The 22,960-nt window shown below is 36.7% G+C and overlaps 1 protein-coding gene across 1 annotated transcript in view; it reads left to right on the top strand.

Annotated features, from left to right (window-relative positions):
• HHIP (hedgehog interacting protein) overlaps positions 1 to 22,960 on the top strand; it is a 54,025-nt gene that overhangs the window by 25,658 nt on the left and 5,407 nt on the right. Inside the window, exons 5-11 of the mRNA XM_053460884.1 lie at positions 13,050 to 13,201; positions 14,045 to 14,218; positions 15,068 to 15,211; positions 15,762 to 15,883; positions 17,898 to 18,021; positions 18,349 to 18,479; positions 19,233 to 19,314. Of these exons, the coding sequence (XP_053316859.1) occupies positions 13,050 to 13,201; positions 14,045 to 14,218; positions 15,068 to 15,211; positions 15,762 to 15,883; positions 17,898 to 18,021; positions 18,349 to 18,479; positions 19,233 to 19,314 (929 nt within the window). The remainder of the gene's footprint in view (positions 1 to 13,049; positions 13,202 to 14,044; positions 14,219 to 15,067; positions 15,212 to 15,761; positions 15,884 to 17,897; positions 18,022 to 18,348; positions 18,480 to 19,232; positions 19,315 to 22,960) is intronic.

The raw sequence follows: 22,960 nt of genomic DNA, 5'->3' as shown, positions 1-22,960 counted from the left end.
AGCAGACCCTAGGCCACGTTTCTGAGGACAATCAGTCCCCAGATAAGCTGTGGCTTTCAAGGGGCTAGTTGGGGACATCAAGGAGCACCTTGATAGTCTTATATCTTGGAGCTCTGAACAAGGAAGATGGGTCTGAAATCCCTACTAAAATCCCTGTCCAAAAGCCAACCAAGTACAAAAACATCAAACTTAAGCTTAGCGGGCAAGTTAAAACAAAGCGGTTTGTAATTATTTTTGTGTCCTAAATCGATACACACTATTCGCATACACAGACAAAACCTTTACGTTATGTGCGATCTTGTATCCCCATGGACAACAAAAAATCCCTCAACATTTTATTTTAAATATTCATCGAAGATCTGATTATACATCTCTGACAGTTCTCGCTGTACGCAGGCTATGTATAGACATACTTAGACTAAACTTTGAATGTGCTAGTTAAAATAAATCTAATGAAAATTGAAATGCAGAGCTTTGCAGCAAAGCTGTCCTAGTCAAAAGTTATCATTTTAACCCTTGGTTGAATTAAGGTTAAAGCAGAAAAATGCTTGATTTTTCTTGCCTTATTTACAGAATAGAAAACTATTGCTTATTTATATATATATATAGATTTTGACACCAGAGAATAGTAGTATTCTCTATGGAAATGAATAAACGGTGGTGAAGCCTCAACGGAAACTATTATGTAATGAGATAAAACGTAACTTGTATTTATTGGCTGATGAAATAATCTGAATAAATAAATAATACTATGAATAAATAAGAGTGGGAAAGAAAATCCAACAAAATAGAAATGAAAAGGTGAAAAGATGAGAGGACCAACAGTCCCTTATATAGGGATTCTCTATTTTCTTTTCCTACACTTTTTTTATTTTATGTTGTTTTATCAGACAATAAATTAAAGTTAAGTTTTATCTCATGAAATAAGAGGATTTACCACAGTTTATTCATTTTCCATTTTCTAGAAGGTTATGCCCTCAGGCCTGTCTTGAATTGGTCATTTCTCACTAGTTTAGTGCGTCTATAAGAAACGTTATATTGTGTACCAAATGTTTTCCTTTGCACCAGAAATCCAGAAACAGGTACCAGTGGCAAGGACGATTGCTAAGCCAACACACTTGGGTGAATTGTAAAGAAAAAAAACATTCTATACCTTCCAACATTCTATACCTTCTGCCCTCAGGACAGAGCTTTACCAAGACTTTTTAGTTGACAGCATGATTAGTTCGAAGATATTTACTGACGTGCATAAAGTACTTTTGAACAAGGTCTCGTATTGAGACAAATTATTTTATAAACGAGTATCGCGTGGTTTAGGTACATTATTGAGGCAGAGGACTGTGATTCACTCATGTAGACCACGCATTTTGAGCTCCTCAGTAAGAGTAACGTAGGGTTGCGAAGAGAGATTTGAGAGGTAAAGAAAACTTTTCTTTAAATAGTTCTAAAATGTATGGATACATATAGAGATTTGTGCAGTTTTGTACAGATGCAAGACAGACCTATACATTTAAATTAAGTTTAATTTGGCAATTGTTGGTCAATTCTAAAAACATAAAAGTGGGAGCATTTATCTACGTTCATATTCTTGTAACCAAATATGGGACACCATCCTTTCCAGGTCTGCACAGAACTATTTTGCAAAGAATCTGTATCATGGATGTTCATGATGGCTCTCTAGGGTTTCTTATCCATGCTGCACTAGAATGGTTGAGAAGAAGCATTAGATACTTTAAATATTTATAAGGAATCAGTGTTGGGGTTTGTACAAACATCATTTTATCCAGAATCTCTGCTTGAAAATAGGGTACCATATCTTCTATGCTTAATCCAATTCTGTGTTCCAGAGGATTGAGGAGGACACATTTATCATTCCTTTGGCGTGCAGAAGGTAAACATATTGTTTCTGGTTGATCCATTCTAGAATGAATCAGTTTGGAACATTCAGTAGGTGAAAAAGAAACATGTGGCTAATATTATTGACATGATGAGTGAAGGTTTTTTCCACTAACTTGCTATAAAAACATAGGATCAGAGTTTACAGTTGGCATTCCCACTAGTGTGTATAATTTGCAAGTGAAATTTATACATGTTGAACAACATTAGCAAAGAACTGTCATATAAATCTAGCAGTTGGTGGATACAACCTGTGTGGTACACAACTTTACCTAATATGCACAGACATGTTTGACATCTCGTGTTATAAGGCACTCACATTGTTATTGCTTAAACATTCATATTAAAAGCTCCATCCGTTATGTTAAAATGATTCTCACAGTTCCTTGGTATCAAAATATTATGATGAAATTACATATAGCATTAGAATCTCAGTAGTTGATGAGGTGATTCTTTACTGCAAATGTAGCATTTGTTAAACCTCCTTCTCAAATCATATTTCAAGACCTTTAAAACTTGGCTGACCTGAGACACCTCAACTAAAATATTTCCATCACACATATTCCACATCTTGAGATTCCATATATACATTCTAGAACTACCAGGAACTCTAGTAAGACAATGACATGATTAGTATACATGTGTTCGGTGGGCCTTTTCCTATAACTGTTAGTAAGGGCTTTCATATGATATATGTCATTGAACCTAAGCTAAAGTTGAAGGATACAGTTTTGGATTTTATGTATCAAAGTAATGCATAAGATTGAGGGATACTCATTAAGGGATACACCTTGAGAACAGTTTGTTTATCCCGTAGTATTATATTTGGATACCTAAAAGCAAAATAGAATGAACCTTGAGTTGGGGAACTGCTAGGACTAGAACGTTTTATGTAGTTAGTTAGGAGGATGAGTGTGTGACCACTCAACAAAGACCCAAGGGCCTTTAATTTGATTTTCAGTAGGTGGAGAGGAAATATATAAGTCATGAGTTTTAGAAACAGGTGATGAAAATGATGCCAGGCACTAACAAAGGTGCCCAACAATTAGATCTTAAACAGTCATTTAAGGTCAGTTCCATAGGCTGGAACAACATTACCTCTGGTTGGAAGTAGAATTCTGCTTTGCAAATGTACCCTGCATTTTGCTGTGGCAGCTTAGTGTAGTCGATAGGATAAGCTGCATTACCCATCTATATTCTATATAAAACATATTGTCTGAATGTAATTCCAAAATGTTTATGTGTTTGTGTGTGTAAAAGCGCACAAAAATTTGCACTTGGCATGAATTCATATAGCTGCGAACACATACGCAGTACTATAAAACATCTTCTAAAGACCTCCGCCACATGTTAAACTCAAGAAAGCAGTGGAGCATAATGCTTTGTATAATATAATGTCACAGCAGGAGGATTTTCAAAGTTTAACTGCTTTCACTGTTTCCCTACTAAGGGGGTAAATAAATACACCTGCAGCCCATAATTTCTGTGTATACTCTAGCCAGAGGGTATTAACACTTAATTATCATACCCAATAAGCATGCTGTCACGTGGTTAGAATGCCGAAGAAGGAGCCGGTGAAGGAATCCCCAGTTTTGATTGGTTGAGTTTGTGGACTCAGTGTTAATAGCCAGGTAATTCCTCTCACCTCCAGCAATTCACCTTTCAGTCATTTAAACAAGCATTAAATCATTCGTTTTAAATTAAAAATTGCCTTATGTGACGATCACAAGAGAAAAAGCATTTACTGCTGGGCTAATTTTTCCATCTCCTACTGTGGCTCACTACAGTAAATATATTGTCAAATAATTGCATTGATAGCCTATAACCATCTACATGAATTTACATTTATTATTATATTATTGGGAGGGGGTTGCAGGCTACAATGATGCATGGTGTAGCATTCAAAGGGTTAAATTCCAAATATTGCTACTGTTCATAAAACATTACAGCACTTTTTAGCCTCTACTTTTTCCCCCCCCCAGATACATTCATGCTTTCAGCGGTGATGTTTGTAATGTGTTTTTCCTTAGTTGTATTCTCTAATTCCAAAGCCTGTGTGCAATAAAAAAAAACTACTTGGCCACCAGAAATAAAAAAGGTGTGACTCAGTCATGATTTAATTGACAAAATTATTGCCGCAGTATGTAATGCTTCTCTGAAGATTACCCTATTTTCGTAGCTGGTTTTTATTAGTTGTAGGAGCCTGTATGTGATTTGTGATTGTATGTGTTGAAGCATAGGGAGGAGGGTGCAAACAATGATGGAAATTGTTGGAAAAGGTTGATTATGTAATCCACGTGCCATGGAAAGAATGAACAGTGGACCTTCTGGAAAACTGCTGGGCAACTTGGCTGGATTTGGAACCTTCATAATCATACCTGGAACCTCTCAGTGGTTGACCTTCTTGTCTCATGGTCTTTAGTCCAGGGTCACACAGTCATTCATACTCTACATTAATCTGATGATATCTAAGACTCTTAATTAGTTCTTTAGCTACCAGTACGTCATGGTTGATATTAAAATCTTAAAATTATGACAAGTCAAGTTTTCCATGGGAGCAGGTATTAGAGTCATTTGGTTAACACAATTGAGGATTTACTGCATTACATCTGCATGATGGGCTAGTAAAGGGTTAATATTTAAAGAGTCTCAGGGTCAGCTCATTTAAAGAGTTCCCAGGTGTGCCTGTTATCGGCAGTCTTTGGCTACACTAACATTTGAGTTCTAGTCCAACTGTTTGCTATTGCCACCAAAGTACCTACTAAAGTAAAAAACTCAAACAAAGCATCTGTTGGCAGAGCATAATAGGAGTTATAGTTCACACAAACTGCTGTGCAATACTTTGTCTATCATGGAAAACGAGCAGACTATTTTATTGATTCACAAAACTGCTACATTATATATAAATCTCACTAATGGAATTCTTTTCAACCTAGAAGTTGTCCATTTAACAAACAGGAAAGAGCGCTAAATATTATCCAAGAATGAGGAATGGAAATCTCCATGGATGAAGTCGTATATTACAAATATTATTTGTACTCATAGATTTTTTTTTTTTTTTTGAAAGACGTTATGAGAATGACATCATGAATATGGCTAGCTTTTATAAGCGTTTTCTTTAATACTGTAGACTGAAGCTGTTAAAACCAACGTTCCAAGATATGCACACCATGTCCATATTCCACCCATGTTCTAGACAAATTTTCGTAATAAATGTTTGAGTATAGTTCTGCATAAACATTCAAATGGCCTTCATCTGCCTGTACAGTAACATGCAAGGTTGTATGATGACCCTTTTATTTTAACCTAGTAAAAAGAGGGAAATGAGGACATTTTATTTCCCCTAGTTTTATGTTTGCTTGGATTGGCAGAGAAATTGCGTTTATTAGGGATTGGACAATGATTATACAAAAGACTTGAGTGAAAGCATACACAGGAGCTGCTAGAGGGAATTCTTTAGCTTCTTGGTTAAGTAGACGTTAACCGTAGCATGATGGGAGTTATGATCCATGCATCTGGACTCTTACTGGTTTCCTATTTTTTGGCTCCATGTCATATATCTGAAAAACATTAAATAGCCCCGGCAAATGTGACGGGTAAAGCTAGCTGGTAGTCACACAATTAAGATTATGCATACATGAGTATGGTGACCATAGGTGCCACTAGGCCTGTGAAGGAGCCAGGAACTGATCTATTACTATCTTAAACAGAGCTTTTACAGATATTATTGGCACAATATAAATAAAACATAATAATAAAAAATTGTAATCCCATAGCTGCTAAGATTCACTTGATTTAAGTAGTAACAAGTGAAATTTATGTTTTGTCTAAGTGGAACATCAGTTTTAAAGGTTGAACATATAAATATTTGTTATCCAGAAGTATACTGTTTTCATATTCAGTGACTTAGAAAGCAATGAGTTCCCTGCCCCAGGGCTGGCAAACTATAGAACAAAAAGTAGTAGTTTAGGGGAGTCAGTCAGTGTTATTACTTGACACTAAGGTGACCTGACCTCCCATTTCATGCAGGAAACGTAGGAGAAACTCATTCTGCAGAATTCCAAGGAATGCAGCCCTCCGGATAGATGCATTTTTCAGAAGTACCTTGCGTTTAAAGAGAGGTCACGTCACCTTACTTAATTTGTTGTGCTTGTTTTAGCTAACATTTCACATTTAGGTAGCGTAATATTAAAGTGACCAAACTCAAAGAGTATTTTCATGTGGAACCTCCAAGCACCATGAAATTAGAGTCAATTTAGCTGGTTTTTGATCATGCTAAAGACATCAGTATTAAATAATTGACATTACCAACTTGTTGTTGCCAATATTGACTGTTTCATGTTTTGGCCAATCAGGTTAGTATATGAACTGACGTACCCCAACTTCAGGTAGAATACAGTGGCATCTGCCGGGTGGCATTATGGCAGCTGTCTTTTATTACCTTAAAAGATATCACTTACAAAACAGATTTTCTTCCTCCTGCTGTTCTTAAAATGAATCACTCTTTTCTCCTTTTTTCTCTCTTATTTCTTCTTCCTTCATTCGTATCGCAGTGGACATGGCGTTCGGGCAAATGCTCGCCAAAAAGCTCCACCATTTTGCCCTGATATAATCCTGTGTGAACTTCCACTGAAATGGTTGAGCTTCTGGTGATGTCCTCTCTCCCGATTGGATTATCAGGGAAGAGGACCTCACCGGATTCTGCACCATTTTGGTGAAAGTTCACCGAGAGGTTATATCCCTGTAGATGCTGATGAAGAAAGAAGAGATAAAAGAGGAGAGAGGAGAACAAGATATAGAACAAGAAGATGCAAGACACGGAAGAGGTCGGCAGAAAAGTTAGGGAGACATTCACAGAGCATAAGAGAGAAAGTGAACGAAAATAAGATCGTGAGAGAGTACGTAGTCAATGTACTCTCTCACGTCATGTCAATTCTTGTTTTTTTTCGATGAATTTTCTGTAAGAAGCACTTACATTGTTACAAGGCAATAATAATAATGATAATTGTTTCCTCCTAACCACCTGCTTCTAAATGCATGTATTCATCTATTGTACTCCTGAGGGGAAAATGAGCCAGCAGAAAGCTCCGTAGCTGTTGCATATCCAAAACACTCATGGACCTTAGTCATCATTCAGCTGGCACAAGATAGACAAGGCTTGCTAAAGTTCTAGTCTTGTGCAATAGCAATTAAGTCTTCTTCAAGTTATGTGTTCTGTGTTGTTGTTTTTTTCTTATATTGGGCATATTTTTCTTATAGTTGGCAAATGTATATGCCACCAACAACTTGTGTTGAAACCACAGAAAATAATGTTGCCATGGGGGGGGTCAGATTGCTGTTAATTGAGTGTGCAGCCATTAGCACCAGCCAATGAGGGAATAATTAGCCAGTGTGGTTAAGAGCTGCCAAGATAAATGTGGACCATGAGAATAGTAAAAAGTCACAATGAGCCCAAGAGAATTTTTATATGAAAAGATTTTGGCCAAAAAGTTCATGCTTCAGTGCAAGATTCTACTTTACTTTTCAACTGGAATCATTAACAAGAAACTGTGCCTGTAATGAATGCCTTCAGAAGCAACTGCAGGTATGCTACCCAGATTATCATCTTTTAATCTAGCACGTCAAACCACAGCCACCACAACGCCCTTAACATCTCTTGACACTTTGCAAGGCTTGCTACATCTGCTTTACATCATTCTGGGTAATTCTTTGTAAACAGACACCACAGCACACTTCTGGCTTTAGAATATGGATGATACACTTAGTCCATAAGCTTACACCAGTATAAAGCCACAGACACATGCTGACTGGTGTGAAAATGCAAACAGCTGCTTTTTAACATAAATTAGCAGAATTCTGTCCGCCATTACCATATAGATATACAGTATTTTACTGCTATTTCTATATTCATAATAATAGTCAACGAGCTACATGCCAACAATCCTCCAGTGTGTCCCGTCAGCAACCACACACCCACGTATACTCCCAGGGAACGGGTGCCGAAGACCCACAACACCTCCACAAAGCACCCTCAACTCGAATGAATAAATATTCAGGCTTCGCACTGTGCTAATTTCTTCTTCAAGTGTGAAGCTTGACTATTTATTTATTATAATTTTCACCTTTATATGTTGCTCATATGCCAACCATGACAAGCTATGAGGTGTGTACCTAAGTCAGGCACTATTAAACCAGTTTGTGTGTGCTATTTTATGAGATCTCCCTATTCTGTCTCAGGAAAAGCTTAAAATTTAGTACTCATCAAATAATGCCACACACAGGGATACTGGTACCTCACTTCTAAAGGTAAATGCTTAAAAGAAACACATTCTACAAGGCAGCCGACCCAAAGTATACATTTTCCATAAGTGTCTCCCATTGAGAGCTGGTGTTTTGACCTGGTGTTTTGGTAGGGAGTACTCGTTCTAAACCTGGCATGGCTACATTTTCAGCTATTATAGAGAAGATTTATTAAGAAATGAAGTGTCTAATATTATTCTACATGAATGAATAGCCCCATAAAGTTTCGTCTCTTTTCATGGCCTAATCACTCCTATTCCAAGTCTGTTATTCCTGGCTGTCCATAGTTGTCATGTATGTTACTGAAAAGGAACCTTATTTTTATTGTTATTTTTAGTGGCAGCTCTTAAAGAAATATGCAGTAGATTTCTTGGTTTGACCTTGGAGTCAAAGTAATCTATTGCAAAACTCCGCAGGGGCAGTAACGTGATAGAAACCTCATATTTCTTAAAATTTATGACCACTTCTTTGGTGGTCTGCAAGTCTTGCAGAGAAGGAGTACTTAGCCTGTTAAATTGTTTAATGTTTGTTCTCGATGAAGGTCAGTGTAAGTTCCAATTTAGATTTATTGTAACAAATATAGGATGTCAGTAGCAAATCCAAGGACGAAGCATGTTGCAAGTCAGGGTTAGTGGATTTATGTTTCATTATAATGATGTGAGGATAATGCTTCAGCTGCATGACCATTCCATTAGTCACAGTTAGTCGAAACAAATCTTTATACAAACAAACGTTTTGGGTTAAAACAAGAACAGAAAGAAAAACAAATGAAGTCACATTTAACCCGGTCTTCTGTTTGGCAATAAGAATGCACTATTCCTATTCATATTATAAATAGTTTTTATATTAGGATACAAAATAATTTTTAAATATGGGATGCAAAATAACTACAGCCGCTAAAAGTAGACTGGAACAGGTACAAATAAAGAGTATTATTTTGGAGCATGCAGTATACGGAGAGCCCTGGCTTGCCTTCTTGCATGGAGACTGGGATATTATATGTACTGTGTGCAGCTTACAAAGGCAACATTTATGGGAGCTGTGCATTCTCTGCAGCGTATGGAGCCGTGTACTTTGTAGGCTGTGAGTATAGTATATGCAGTGTAGTGATCCATCTGGTCTGGCAAATATGCACAGTGCTAGCAATGTAAGGAGACTTTTGATTGTTATATTGAAGCATGAAGTGCTGGTTCTTCTATGGCCAAGTAATGAAGCTGGCATATCTATAGGTGCTCCACGAAGAGCCACAGTTGATTATCGAATCACAAAATCTTCTGCATATGCGGCCATTTCCTTCCCTCCTTGGCTGAAGCCTGCATAGGACTGTATCTTCTTGGAACAACAGAGAGTGCAAACAAATCACTGAAGTCTTCAAGAAGAGGTGGGATCCAAATGGCATAAATCATCTCTCCCACCCAAAAAGCTTCATGGGAAAAAAAATATCCATTTTCTATGTTATGTCACACTCTGTACTGCATCTAATTACAAGAAAATCCCCAGAAATACGAAAAATAAAAAAAGTGCTATTCAAAGCCTCAGCCCACAGGCAGGTATTACCGTATGAAAATGTTAATTTACCTGTCATCCGGGCTGACAAAAAAGTGTAGTCAAGGGTTCATTGGTGGCTCAAGAAGCACCTCAGGCTTCAGCCTGCCAAGGCCAGAGGATGAAGTGTTTCCACCTCACACAGTGTATAAAATCCTCTGGTTTGAACACCATGCAATGTGGTGCAGAATGCATGGAGAGTAATGGTTTGGGTTCTGTGTATGCTGTGGTCTAGGGCACTAACAATGCATGGGATCCACAGAATAAGCATTAGGGTGTGAATATGTAAATGCATTACACCTTCTTCTCCTTTTCCAGTCTGCCAGATCATAAGCATCAGCCCGACACTCTTGGAAAAAATCATGGTTTTTGATCTTGGTCCAAGCGTCACCTGGCCCTCCAGCAGTTATCAAATGTTTAACACCAATTACACTTGGCTAGCAAGAAGATGGCTGGGTTGGTGGGAGTTTTAGTTTAAAACCATCTGGCCTTCCCCCTGTTTTTCCTAGCATTATATACAAGAATTTGCAAGTGTAATCTGAAAATCTCCAGGCGTGTCCAAAACACGTGTCACAATCTCAGGGCGAGATCAAAATTGAAATGCCTTTTTCAGTCTTTTATTCAAATAATTATTTTCGGTTTTTGAGTTAAACATGTTTGTCTGAGATCTTTTATGAACTATCCCAAATAAATCTCATCATATTCATCTATGAGATATTTCAGTTCTAATAGGAATCTTAGGATTTGTCAGATGTTTCCATTGTGAATTTATTAGCTGGAACGTGTCATAGTAATCTGTAATGGAATATGCTGCCAGATACTTATCAAACTATGCATTACATTATTGGCTGGCATTCTGGAATAGCACAGGATAGAATATCAAGAATTCTAGAAATGCTACTCCACAAATGCTTGTGTAGGACATATTTCCATTATCACTGATCACAAGGAGAGCCACGCTGGTAAGTATCCATGGTTAATGATGGATTAAAACATTTGCTTTAATCCCTTTTTGGAACATACAGTAGTTTGTTCCTTTGAATGGCATGGCTTAGATGTCGTTACTGTTCCCATACGGGCCTGATGCCTGTAAGATAGTTGTCTACAGCTTTAGCATTTATGGCTACCACAAAAGAGATACATTCAGTCACAGCCATAGCTCGTGTGCTTTGCCTATTCGCATATTCCAACAATAATTTATTCACTATAACACAGAAAGTTTTGTGTATGGTGAGTGGGGATGGACATCTACCATTAATACCATATCTTTTATGTTATGTTATCTTTTATGATCTAGAAATTAAGCTGCATATCTCAAAGCAACCAGTGGCTAATACTTAGACTTTGACTCATCGCAAGGCAGAATAACCAGCTGTCTGTAGTGCATGTTTCTTAGGCATGCTATGGATTATGAGTGGGTATTAAACTTTTGCAGCCCGGTCCACTCCTATCATTCTTTGTACAATACCCTCCCATTCTACTCATGCTCCATCCCCCTCCCTACTACAATTAGGGAAGTGCTGGCTGGCAAGGGCACATTGTCTGCCTAATGCGTCTGGGACACAGTATTACTGGATGGGGCACTGTTTTACAGGGACACTTGGCTGAATTTTTGCCCCAGGTCAAACGCTGCCAGTCATCAATGCATTGAAACCCTAGGCCCACCCTGGAACCCAGATGCCACACCTAGGACTTGCTTTGGGACCCAGATTGCATCCACAGGACCCAGACTGGATGCATATGACTTTCCATATTTTCCCCAAACAGCATGCCTGCCTGTGCTATCTTTGCCTCAAACAGCATGCTTGTGGCATCTTTGCTCATTCACACATACTCATACATACAGTTGTGACCCCTGCAACCGTGGGCCCCCGGAAATGTCTGGACCCAGGGCAGCTGCCCCTTTTTTGCCCCACGTTAAAGATATCCCTGGCTTCCATTATGCTAACTAGATTTTTACTGAAGATTACAGTCAAGTGAATAATTGGGTGCAAGCTGTGTAACTCTGTGACTGTTGGTTGACAACAACTCACTTGATGTGCAACTTAACCTTTGGCTACCTGAAAATGAAAAGAGGTTGTAATGCTTCAGATGAACTCAAACTGTTGTGTGTATCTGATCTATATTCGCCTAATTTTTTTATTATGACAGCCAAGGGTATAGACTTACAGAGAGGTTAAAGTTTGGAAAGTGAACCTCTTGGTAAATATTATTCTGTGAGGCCTCAAGTCAAAGCTGCACAAAATAACACAAGCATTTTCATTATTCCGTGTTTCATCTTGTAGTATATCTACGCTATGTATGGGAGATGTGTAGGGTTCTGAAACCAGGTGAAGTATTGCCAGTCAACGATAAATGTGGACTTTTTTCATTTATATATATGTGTGTGTGTGTGTGTATTTTGTTCTTAATTTAAAACTATATCAAATGGCCATGTTGCTACAGGCTGTTTACAAGCTCTGTAATAATAACAAGTTATTCATCTAGCTGTTTACATAAGGAATTGTTATTGTGTAAAAATAAAAGTGTCACTCATTGTTAAAACAGGACAATGACTGAGTAAAATACCCTTTGCTCTCTGAATGTGAATATCGCATGCCATTTATATTATTTAAAGTAACAGGCGCCGAACGAATCTCTGTTTCTGGTTATATAAGAAAAAAAGTCTCTCCTGGTGAGCTGACCATATGTACGGCTATGAACTAAGATCAGGATTCCAAGATAGCAGATTATTAGATACGCTAAGCTGTAGGGAACAGACCACCAGAGTTGTGACAAGTGATGTAGCTACCCCCTGGGTAAAACAAAGGTTTACATATTACACAAGCAATTTGAATGTTTTCTAAACATATTGCCAAGACAGTGGGATTTGGCAGTGAGCACTGTGTTTTTAAGTTTTGCATAGCTGGATTAAAAGTTACTGCTGATTATTTAACCTTTTTTTTTTTTTAATTCGTCTACAATGAACTACAAGCATCCTAGTAACCCATCTAAGAATTCTCCACAGCACTTAAACTTGTCTTCATGGCTACCGAAAGATTACACACACAAATCACTTCACAAAAGTACTATAAGTGCCTAGCACATAGATAACTGCACAAGACAATTGTCTTGTCCAAACTCTTAAATACTCCCCCTAAGTGAAATGTTTTATAATCCTTTTTGTGCAGTAGTTAGGAAATAAAGAAAGGAGTTTGGGCACAGATTATCCGGTAGAAAGAAAGAGACTTTTTTTGTGGGTTCCAACTGAAACACAATAGGGCACATAATTAACTTCACGATTCTTTGTGTTTTTCATTTGACCGCAGGGAGGAGATGAAAGAGGACTTCTAGGACTTGCATTCCATCCCAATTATAAGAAAAATGGAAAGCTCTATGTGTCGTACACCACCAACCAAGAGCGCTGGGCCAGCGGACCTCACGACCACATTCTTAGAGTTGTCGAATACACAGTGTCTAGGTACCTTTGATCTTGTAACAGCTGCATGTTTTAGATTATTGCCTAAACACATTATATATATATATATATATATATATACACACACACACACATATCAATGGATTGTATATTAGCATTACCACATTATCATTTTACTTTATCATCAAAACGTGCTGCTCTGTACTCTGAACAGCATACCACCAAAGAGCTATTCACTTAATTATGTTAGTCCCCAATTGTTTAGTTACTTTCAACTCCAGAAGGTATCTGCCTAATAGTTTCAAATTATAAAAAACTATTAAACCTCTGAGTATCACTGGCAGGACAACTAATGCAAACTAGTATGTTTTTCTGTGCTCCTTACACTCAATGGAATCAAATAATCCACTGAATTACATTCATTATTATTTAGTAATGGTTTTATCACTCATTGGACAAGGACAATATTTTGATTCGTAAGGGTATTGGTATTGAAAGGGTCATATGATACATCATTTTAAGCATATCCAATTTTAAGTAGTGATCCTTTTGCTGCATTTTATTAGTCTTTACGCTGGGATAATGTAAGGAAATATGCCATTAAGGTAAAGGATTTCGATCATCGTGCCTAATTGTTACAGTTTAGTTGAGTCTATGGGGAATTGTTAATGAAATCTCCCCCACCAATATCTTATGAAGAGGTGATATAGTAATTAATCATTTGCATGAGAAAGTCTGGTCCCTCAAAACACAATGATTATCATTAAATATTATTAAAAAGTGAAAATAAGATAATTGTCGTTATTTGTTTTGTATCGCTGTGTTGGTGTGTACATCTATTGCTGTGAGACAAAGTAAGTAGAGTTAATTCTTTATTTGAAACAGGAAAAATCCCAGTCAGGTCGACGTAAGGACAGAAAAAATATTTCTTGAAGTGGCAGAGTTACACAGGAAGCACTTGGGAGGACAGCTTTTGTTTGGTCCTGATGGCTTCCTGTATATTTTCCTTGGCGATGGAATGATAACTATTGATGATATGGAAGAGATGGATGGTCTGAGGTAAAATTCTTGCATGAATTTCACAGTTTCTGTTTGAAATACAAAATAAACCAAATACTTAACTGACGACGTTAAAACCTGTAAAAATAGCATCGTACATCCTGCTTCCATTGACCACTGCCTTGACAGGGAAGGTTAAAGGCAGATGTTCTCCTTTAATTTATTTTTTTTAAAAAAAAGATTTAAGTATCAAACTTGGTGAAAATGACAATTGGTGAGAATGTTAGCAGCAACAATGTAACTTCATATTCTCAAGAATTCAAAACTCACCGAAGTCTGGAGAGTGAGTTAGTAGGAAAAGTGTTTGCTACTGGTTTCTAATGTCGTGCATTAATGTCGTGCGTCTTATTAAGGCTGCACATGGGAAAAAAACGAACCCTTGAGGCCTGGAGCCCAGTAACAATGGAGCACAGACCTGGAGAGTTTTAGAAGCTCTTATGTAAACTAGGGTTTTTGAAACCTGTCTCAAAAACCCCTTACAGTACTATAGAACATAGGGGATTAGACTAATTGACAAAATGATCCTCCTTTTATGGATGTTTATAGAAATCACACCTGTTGATACCATTGTATAATACTTATATTCTTGCAATCAAATAGTGCATACCCAATAGTGCAATCAAAAAGCACAAGCCCTCCATCCATTTCTTTGTCTTGTTGCTTTCGCTTGTGTGGAAATATTATGCATGTTGTCCATTGTTATTAATCAGAAGCTGCTGAAAGGCGACCACTCTCGTTGATGTGACTCAAGCATAAAATGTAATTGTGCATTCCAAGTTTATTCATCTGAGAAAGTTGGGGAACGTTGGTTACCATTTTCTAGACTTATTCTTTGTTTTTGTTTTCTAGTGATTTTACAGGTTCAGTACTGCGATTGGATGTTGACATAGATATGTGTGGTGCTTTATATTCCATTCCCAAAAGCAATCCACATTTTAACAGTACCAACCAACCCCCTGAAATATTTGCACATGGACTACATAACCCAGGCAGGTAAGCCATATCCACAGTCTCATCTGTGCTTCTACAATGGTAGTCTGTGGAACAGGTTGGAGGCCAGAACCATGCACGACTGCTACTTGACAATGATATGAAATATGATGTGAAATATACAAGTATTCATATGTGTCCCTAAAGCAACAGTCTAGGCTCCAAAATGGGGGGGGGTTGGAATTCATATGTGTGTCCATATTGCATATTATACTGCATATAAATTAGTGTATGCATTCTTTAGTTCTTAGTAAGTGTAGGCAGGAAGTATACTTAAGTACACTTCCTGTGCATGCTTTGTACAACCCAATTGGTTGGAGGTCCCACCAAAATCAGTGGAAGAAGCAGAAGCCAATGTAACACATGCTAGCTTAACATCAATAGTACTGAGCATGTGCAAAATAGTCTTTTTAGAAACGTTTTAATAGTTTTCTTATTAGTTATAAAGTTATGGTTTTTTACACATTTGTTCTCCAATGAAAGGTGAAATAATGCTTGTTTGCATTACACCATTTTTTAATCAGTGCTTCTTAATTTTCCTTCTCTTATATAGATGTGCAGTTGACCATCATTCCAAAGATGTCAATACAAATTTGACAATTATTTGCTCAGATTCAAGCACTAAGAACAGATCGTCCACTAGGATACTACAAATTATAAAGGGCAAGGACTATGGTAAGTTAACAACAATCAAACGTTTGTTTATCTGTTCTGTTTCATGATGTTTAAAAATTAAAAATAAAATAGGGAAAAATTATAATGCTTAAATACACTAAATATTGTCAAAGTAGCTGCTACCCAGTCATTGCCAAAGACCTGAGGTGGACATTTGCTACCTATGAGTATTTTGGTATTTTCCATAAGGAACTTGGTTGGAATATCTTTAATCAGTTGAGTTGTTACTTTCTTGCTCCCCGGGTTCATAACTATTTGCATTGCTGCTTGTGACCTACCAATACCTGTAACGTCTATAATCTCCTTGTTTTTGCCTAGCTGCACCTGGCATCGGGGTCAGTGTGTGGCACTGTCTTCTTGGAGCCTGCCTGGCTGTCTGGCATTGTGTATCTAGATCTATTTATGGATACTATATAATCACATGTGTGAAACCCATTATAGTACCTCTGGCTTTTAGTACAATATTACATGTTTATGCATAGGTTATAGTGTGTGTAACATAAGTTGGCAAAAGGCAAATGGTAAATTTAACATGTTTTCTAATATTTCAGGAAATAGCTCATTCTAAGATGTGTCATTAAACTAATGCAAGTCAATTAATTAAGCTCTCTTTCCCTGTTATGACTTTAACACCCCAATCCAACTTACACCATTTAAAAATATTTTCTTTAGGAAATTGGTCCTTTTCTGTTTTCACATCTTAATAGCACGTGTCATGATGGAATATGCCATTAATTTTCATTTCCAGTAATTCATTATGATTGATTAAACTACTTTTAGCTAGTTTTTTAGGGATATGTTAAAAAGGCTAAAGCAACCTGTAAAGTGCTACCATTGCATCTTTAGGGTTGTAGGCCCCCATCAAATGAATGTTTATGCAAGAGACACCTTTTGAAAGGCTTTGTAGATATGAAGAAAGATAAGCACTGAAAAGCATTATTGTTATATATTGTCTTGTAGACCATTGTTTTCTTAATTGTGCCAATGTAGGTTGCCCAAAATAACCCAAATTAGTTTTATTATTGTGTGTACTGAAGGCATAATAGCTTTGTATATGTAAAGCAAATGATATTGAGGAAATATCTAGTTTAATATACTTTATTAAGATACAAGAGCAATTTACCTTTTATTGGATCATAGATGTAGAGTGATAGGAGCTTAAAGGTTTCAGAGGTCTCTTCTTTAGATAAAAAATGTAAAAATCAGTGGTCCTGAAAGTTTGAGACCCTATATCTTTTTTCAATATTGGCCCAATGAGAGTATAAACTTTGACTAAGGACTCCATTTTCTTCTCTTGTAACTTTTTGTAGCAGTAGAAGTAATTTCAGCTTCATGGATACTTGCCACATATTTTTGTTCATTTAAAACAAATATTCTTATTGCCCCACTCCATTTTGTTTCACTCACAACACTTCATAATGGAGAACCCTTTCCAAATCCAGTTTCCAACGGGCTAGGAACCATCGTTCAATGGATATTGGCTTGTCTAGTCTCTTCATAATATATATATATATATATATATATATATATATATATATATATATATATATACATAACAATGAAGGGGCAACTGTAGAAACTGTGGTGTGTTAAATAATATCACAATTATACCAATCGCTTTAAGTCATCACTGGTTTTATATTTATACTATGCCATGTTAAGTTACCCAGATTTATAGTTACAACTGGGGCATGTAGTGCAATTATGAATATTGCACTACAACGCGGAAAGAAGATGGTATTCTCACAACAAAACAATAGAAAACAGAATTAAGGAATGAAAAAGAAAGATACAGCATACTGGGGATTGTTTTGGGAAGACAAGTGTACTAATCACAAGATCTCCAGTCTTTAGGGGTTTAGCTGACTGCTATTATACTAGGCTAAGTAACTTTAGTATATGTTATCTGGTATCTGTTGGTTACACTAATATACACATTTTCATGTGATAATGGTCTATAAAGCTCTTATATTATTTTTGTCCTAACACTGTGGTAGTTCCTCTTCTTTTTTAGAAAGTGAGCCTTCACTTCTAGAATTCAAGCCAATGAGCAGTGGCCCCATGGTCGGTGGATTTATATACAGAGGCTGTCAATCCGAGCGGCTGTATGGCAGTTACGTATTTGGCGACCGCTATGGGTGAGTTATTTCACATAAGTCCATAAAAAAAAAAACATTTTTATTTTGAAAAATTTGTCAATGACATCTAAGTACAGTAAGAAAAAAGTAAAACTATTTTTGAAAACACTTAAAAGCATAACAGTGGCTAGATGAACATATGTTATGTATCTGTTGTTTTGTGCATGTCATAATTAAAATGATGTAAACAAAAAAAAATCACTAAGCATTCCAAATTGTATTGTATCTCATTATATATGCGGGCAGAACATGATATATATATATATATATATATATATATATATATATATATATATAATTAGTTTGTCTTGATTTGTGTAATTTCAGAAACTTTATAACACTCAATCAGAACCCCACAACAAAGCAGTGGCAGGAAAAGCCATTCTGTCTTGGCAGTGGAACTTCTTGTAGAGGACCTTTCACAGGACACATACTAGGATTTGGTGAAGATGAGCAAGGTAAGGCAAATTAATTTGTATTAACTGTTATAGTTATATATGTGCTGGCTGATTTACCATGCACAAAATGGTTTAGCCATATAATACATTGTACATAAAAGTAAGATGCAGTACATATTCGCATACCTGGGCCAGTTATCAGAAGGTTGGCAACCCAGAGCTCCCCATCTTCTGGGGTTAGGATGTCCATAATTTTCTGAGGTGTCACAGCTGACACTGTGGTTAACATAAAACAATATAAAAGAGGGCCTGCAGATTATGTACAGACCCCACTGTGGTATCTGATGACCCCCCCTGGCTGCTGATCACACCAATTGTGATTAGACATGCAGGACTGCAGAGCCCTTCTTTCTGATTACTGTGCGATCAGCATACAGTAACATCACACAAACAAGAATGAGAAGAGGGAGATCTTAAGGAAAGATGGTACCCTTTTATTCTGCTAACATAAAAATAGTTTTGTGCCAATATACTACTCTCAGATGATGGCAGTAAAAAAGGTCACTCAGCAGTTTCCCACACTTGTGTGTAAGGGAGAGTTTTAGATTTACGAAACATAGAAAGCCTATGCATGTTAAAACGTAGCCTCAAGATATTTGGAGGCGATGATATGTTAAACTTCCAAACAGGGTACTGTTCCTTTAATGGACGATATGACTCATACAAAGTGTTAAATATGAAGTCTGACAAATGCCTGAGCTATGCTATAAAATAATGTACATAACCCCCATGCTGTATTGGTATTTCTAACAGGTGAAGTCTACATACTCTCCAGCAGTAAAAGTATGACTCAGTCGCACAGTGGGAAACTATACAAGATCATTGACCCTAAAAGGTAAGGACGCTCATTAACATTAAATAAAAAAAATACTAGAATGTTCTACTAGCAACTATTAATACAAAGTTTCAAGTGAAAACTTAAAAAAATGTCAAACTAATTTGATAAAGAAAACAAAAAAGGATGTAAAAGTTCATAAATTTATATTGCTCTTAGAAACATTTGTAAGGTTTGGGCAATGAGTCTTATTTTCTATGTTTAATTAAAGGTACCTGTTCCAATTTCTGTCCAGAATTTAACAAAACTGTAACTAAATAGAGCATTACAAACATCACTCCTAGTAATGTTAAATGACCAAACCCATCCAGGTAATAGTTATTTAGTTAAGTAAACTTTTGTTCGTTCATATATTTTTGAAGGGAACACCTTTAAAACATTTTCAGCAGGTCACTTTTAAAGTAAAAAAAAATACATTTAAAACTATTCCAAAATACATACTTTTGTACCTGTAAAACTTTAATTAAAGAATTTACAAAATAAAAAGATATTTTCTATTTTAAACAGTAGTGTAAGATGTCAGAGACAAAAGCAGGTCTGCAGTCATATGCCACAAATGTATTTATCTGAATTTATCTGAATTTTTATTTAACCCCTTAAGGACAATGGGCGGTCCCTAAATCCATTGAAAACAATGCATTTTGTCATTAAGGGGTTAAGACATTTCACTTTTAGAGGGACACTCCAGCCATCATATGCACTTTAATGCACTTAGCATGGTCCCTTTAAATTCCTTAAGCTTTAAGCTGTCAATCAGTGTCAGGAAAAGTCAGACCATGGTCGAGGGCAGCTCCAAAGCTGCAGCTTCTATAGTCTTTATTTTCCTTTTTCCATTTTGGAAAATGCATACTATCCCTTTCAATTCTCATGACATAAACATTTTACCTTTCCTAACTTTAAAAGAAATAAGTAAAGGAAACCTTGCAACTGCCTTAAGATAATGGGATTTGTAGTCAAGCTATAGTCAAAGGTACAGTATGTTCTGTCTGTATATATTTTATGTAATTTTCATTGATTTTTTTTTTGTAGAATTACTATAAACTATGATTTTAGCTCCCAGCCAACTAAATCAGAGTAACTGACAAAAGGCCAGCAGGAGCACAGATATAAGACATGAGGACATAATATATAGACTACAGTGACAGAAATCTGCTATGTGTCAAGAGGTTCCCTGACGTAAATATGTTGATATTTCAAACACCAAGAAATGTACTCAATCCAATTACAATAGCATTCATTGTATGTATATAAAAAAATGTTGAGTTCAAATTTAACGATATCTGGTTTTCTCCTGATTCTTCCATGCTGGAAGATATATCATCACCTTCTTTATTTAGATTTTCCTGCAATGCTATTTGAGTCACAGGAATGCCATGTTCTGAAGAGAATAGTTAAACACCTTGTGTATATAAACACGGTTTAGGTCCTCTCTGATTATAATGGCCAACAGACAAGCAGGTCCCAAGATGGCTGTGTTTACACCCAGAGTAAACGTTTAGAAATAGACGGACAGCGTTGCATTCTTTCAGAAAAGAACGTAAACATAAAGAAATGTCTTAAAATGAATTTGAAAACCTGCGCCAGACGTGTGTGTTAACCCTTTAAGCACCATGCGAAGCAACATTTAGCAAAAGGAAAGCATTTGTTGCTGCATAAAGAGATGGCACGTAAAATGATTGAAGGAGGGGGTATGACACGTTCGCATAGTTTGTCATATGTCGTGAGTTTCTGCAATCTCACTATGAAACCAGTAAAAAAAAAATGTGCAGAACAAGACATAATTGGATAAAGGCAGTAACTTGCTGAGTGTGGCTGGAGCTTTAAGCACATTCTGTCAACCACTGGGATCTGATTACAAAAAAGCATCTAAATTGACCTTGACTCTGTGCTTGTATTCAGTCAACTAGTAGGGTGGTCTCTGAATATCATACCTGAAAGGCCAGACCTCCCATTGCAATGTTCTTGCTAGGGCTATTTTGTGTGTGGGCGAGAAAGATGTTTTGTATTGAGTATCTGAGAAGATCTGGAGGAGGTGAACTTCAAGAATGCTAAACCCATTGACCCCATAGTGGCGATGGATGCATTGGAAACGTGATTAGTAGTGACATAGAAAAGTTAGTTTAAGATACAATATTTCTAAACCACTAACCATTTTTCCAAACATCTTGGAAAGTTTTAGTTTTTTGGGGTTTTTTTTTTTACAAACACTGTCTCGAATGCAGGTGAAACATGACTTTTTTTTGTGAGTACAAAATATACAATATAATTTATCATGAACCCACGATACTTTTTAGTAGTTAGCAGTGACACTATGCAGACCCAGTTTGGTATTAGAATGTTAGAAAATTATTACATGAGCCACAAAGGTATCATTAAAGCTAACAAATTACAACGACCAGGATCCTCAGAGAGCGTTTGGCTTAGGATCATCTGCAGCTTTGAGTTTCGGAGATCCAAGATATCTGTTTTATATCTTATATATTTCAGGTACATTGCAAATAAAGGGATATGAGCTGTGTAAACTATACTGCATAAAACTGTTTGTCAGGCTGACAGGGAGTGAAATTAACATCATCATTTGTGAAAACTTTACAACTTAAAGTACACCTGTCACTGAATAATGACAGGATCTCGCTTTTCAGGGGTACAGTTTCAACTATACTTTCCAATTGGCTATGAAATTTTAAATCAGCCTCCCCGCCTATTATCTCAATGCTGTCACTAAAACAGCAAAAGGAATAAAAACTACAAATATGCCTCCTGAGTGGATTGTACGCGCATACCCATGCACCCGAAATCCTCTCTGCTATGTCACAGGATGCTGTGTGATGTCACTAGTACAATGCGCTATACTTATCTGAGGTGGACCCTGCCATACACAATTTTTTGTATCTAACAACATAAAATATGAAAAAAGTACTGAGTCTACAAGAGCCAAATAAACTTAACAATTTGTATGTCCTTTTAAAATTCATGCTACAACTTCTTGGACAAAAACATATTCATACCTTGCCAGCACAAGTATTAACGTAAGCAAGATTCCAGAATGTAGACAAGCATATAAATACAACATACATTGGGGGTTATTTATAAAGAACAATTCTGCTACAAAGTGGTAAAGTGGTCTTACTACCATAGCAACCAATGGAATGTTCCAGCACATTGATCCACTTTAACCACTTTATACCAGAATCACTAAATAATCCCCAGAAAGCCTGAAGAAAAAAAAAAAAAAAAAACAATAACAAAATTCTGGTGGGTTGTTTTGTTTTTAATAGTATTACCTCACTTGGTGATATTTTCTGCTGTCATTGTGAATGCTTATATAAAAGTATTTTTGTCTTTTCTTTTGAGCTATCAGTTAGCAGGCTATTCAGTTTGCCACCCTTAACAAAAGTGTGCATAATAAAGCAACCCAATAAGCCTGCTCTCAGCAGATCTCCAGGAGCAGTTCTATGCAAGTGAACCCTTCAGTTGATAAACTCCAAGAGCGCCAGTTGACCCAGCTGCCAAGTGCTTATGAAGCAGGTGTTGTTTTTGTGACCACCCTGGAAGCGGTGAAAGCTGTTTAGCAGTTACACTAACCTTTGAGCCGTTAACCGTTTCAGTGCAAGTTGGTGGGGTGTGAGCAATGCTTTCATTATCC

Source organism: Spea bombifrons, chromosome 1, assembly GCF_027358695.1.
Source record: "Spea bombifrons isolate aSpeBom1 chromosome 1, aSpeBom1.2.pri, whole genome shotgun sequence".
Classification (NCBI taxonomy): domain Eukaryota; kingdom Metazoa; phylum Chordata; class Amphibia; order Anura; family Pelobatidae; genus Spea; species Spea bombifrons.
This window is presented reverse-complemented; position numbering and strand designations above follow the sequence as displayed.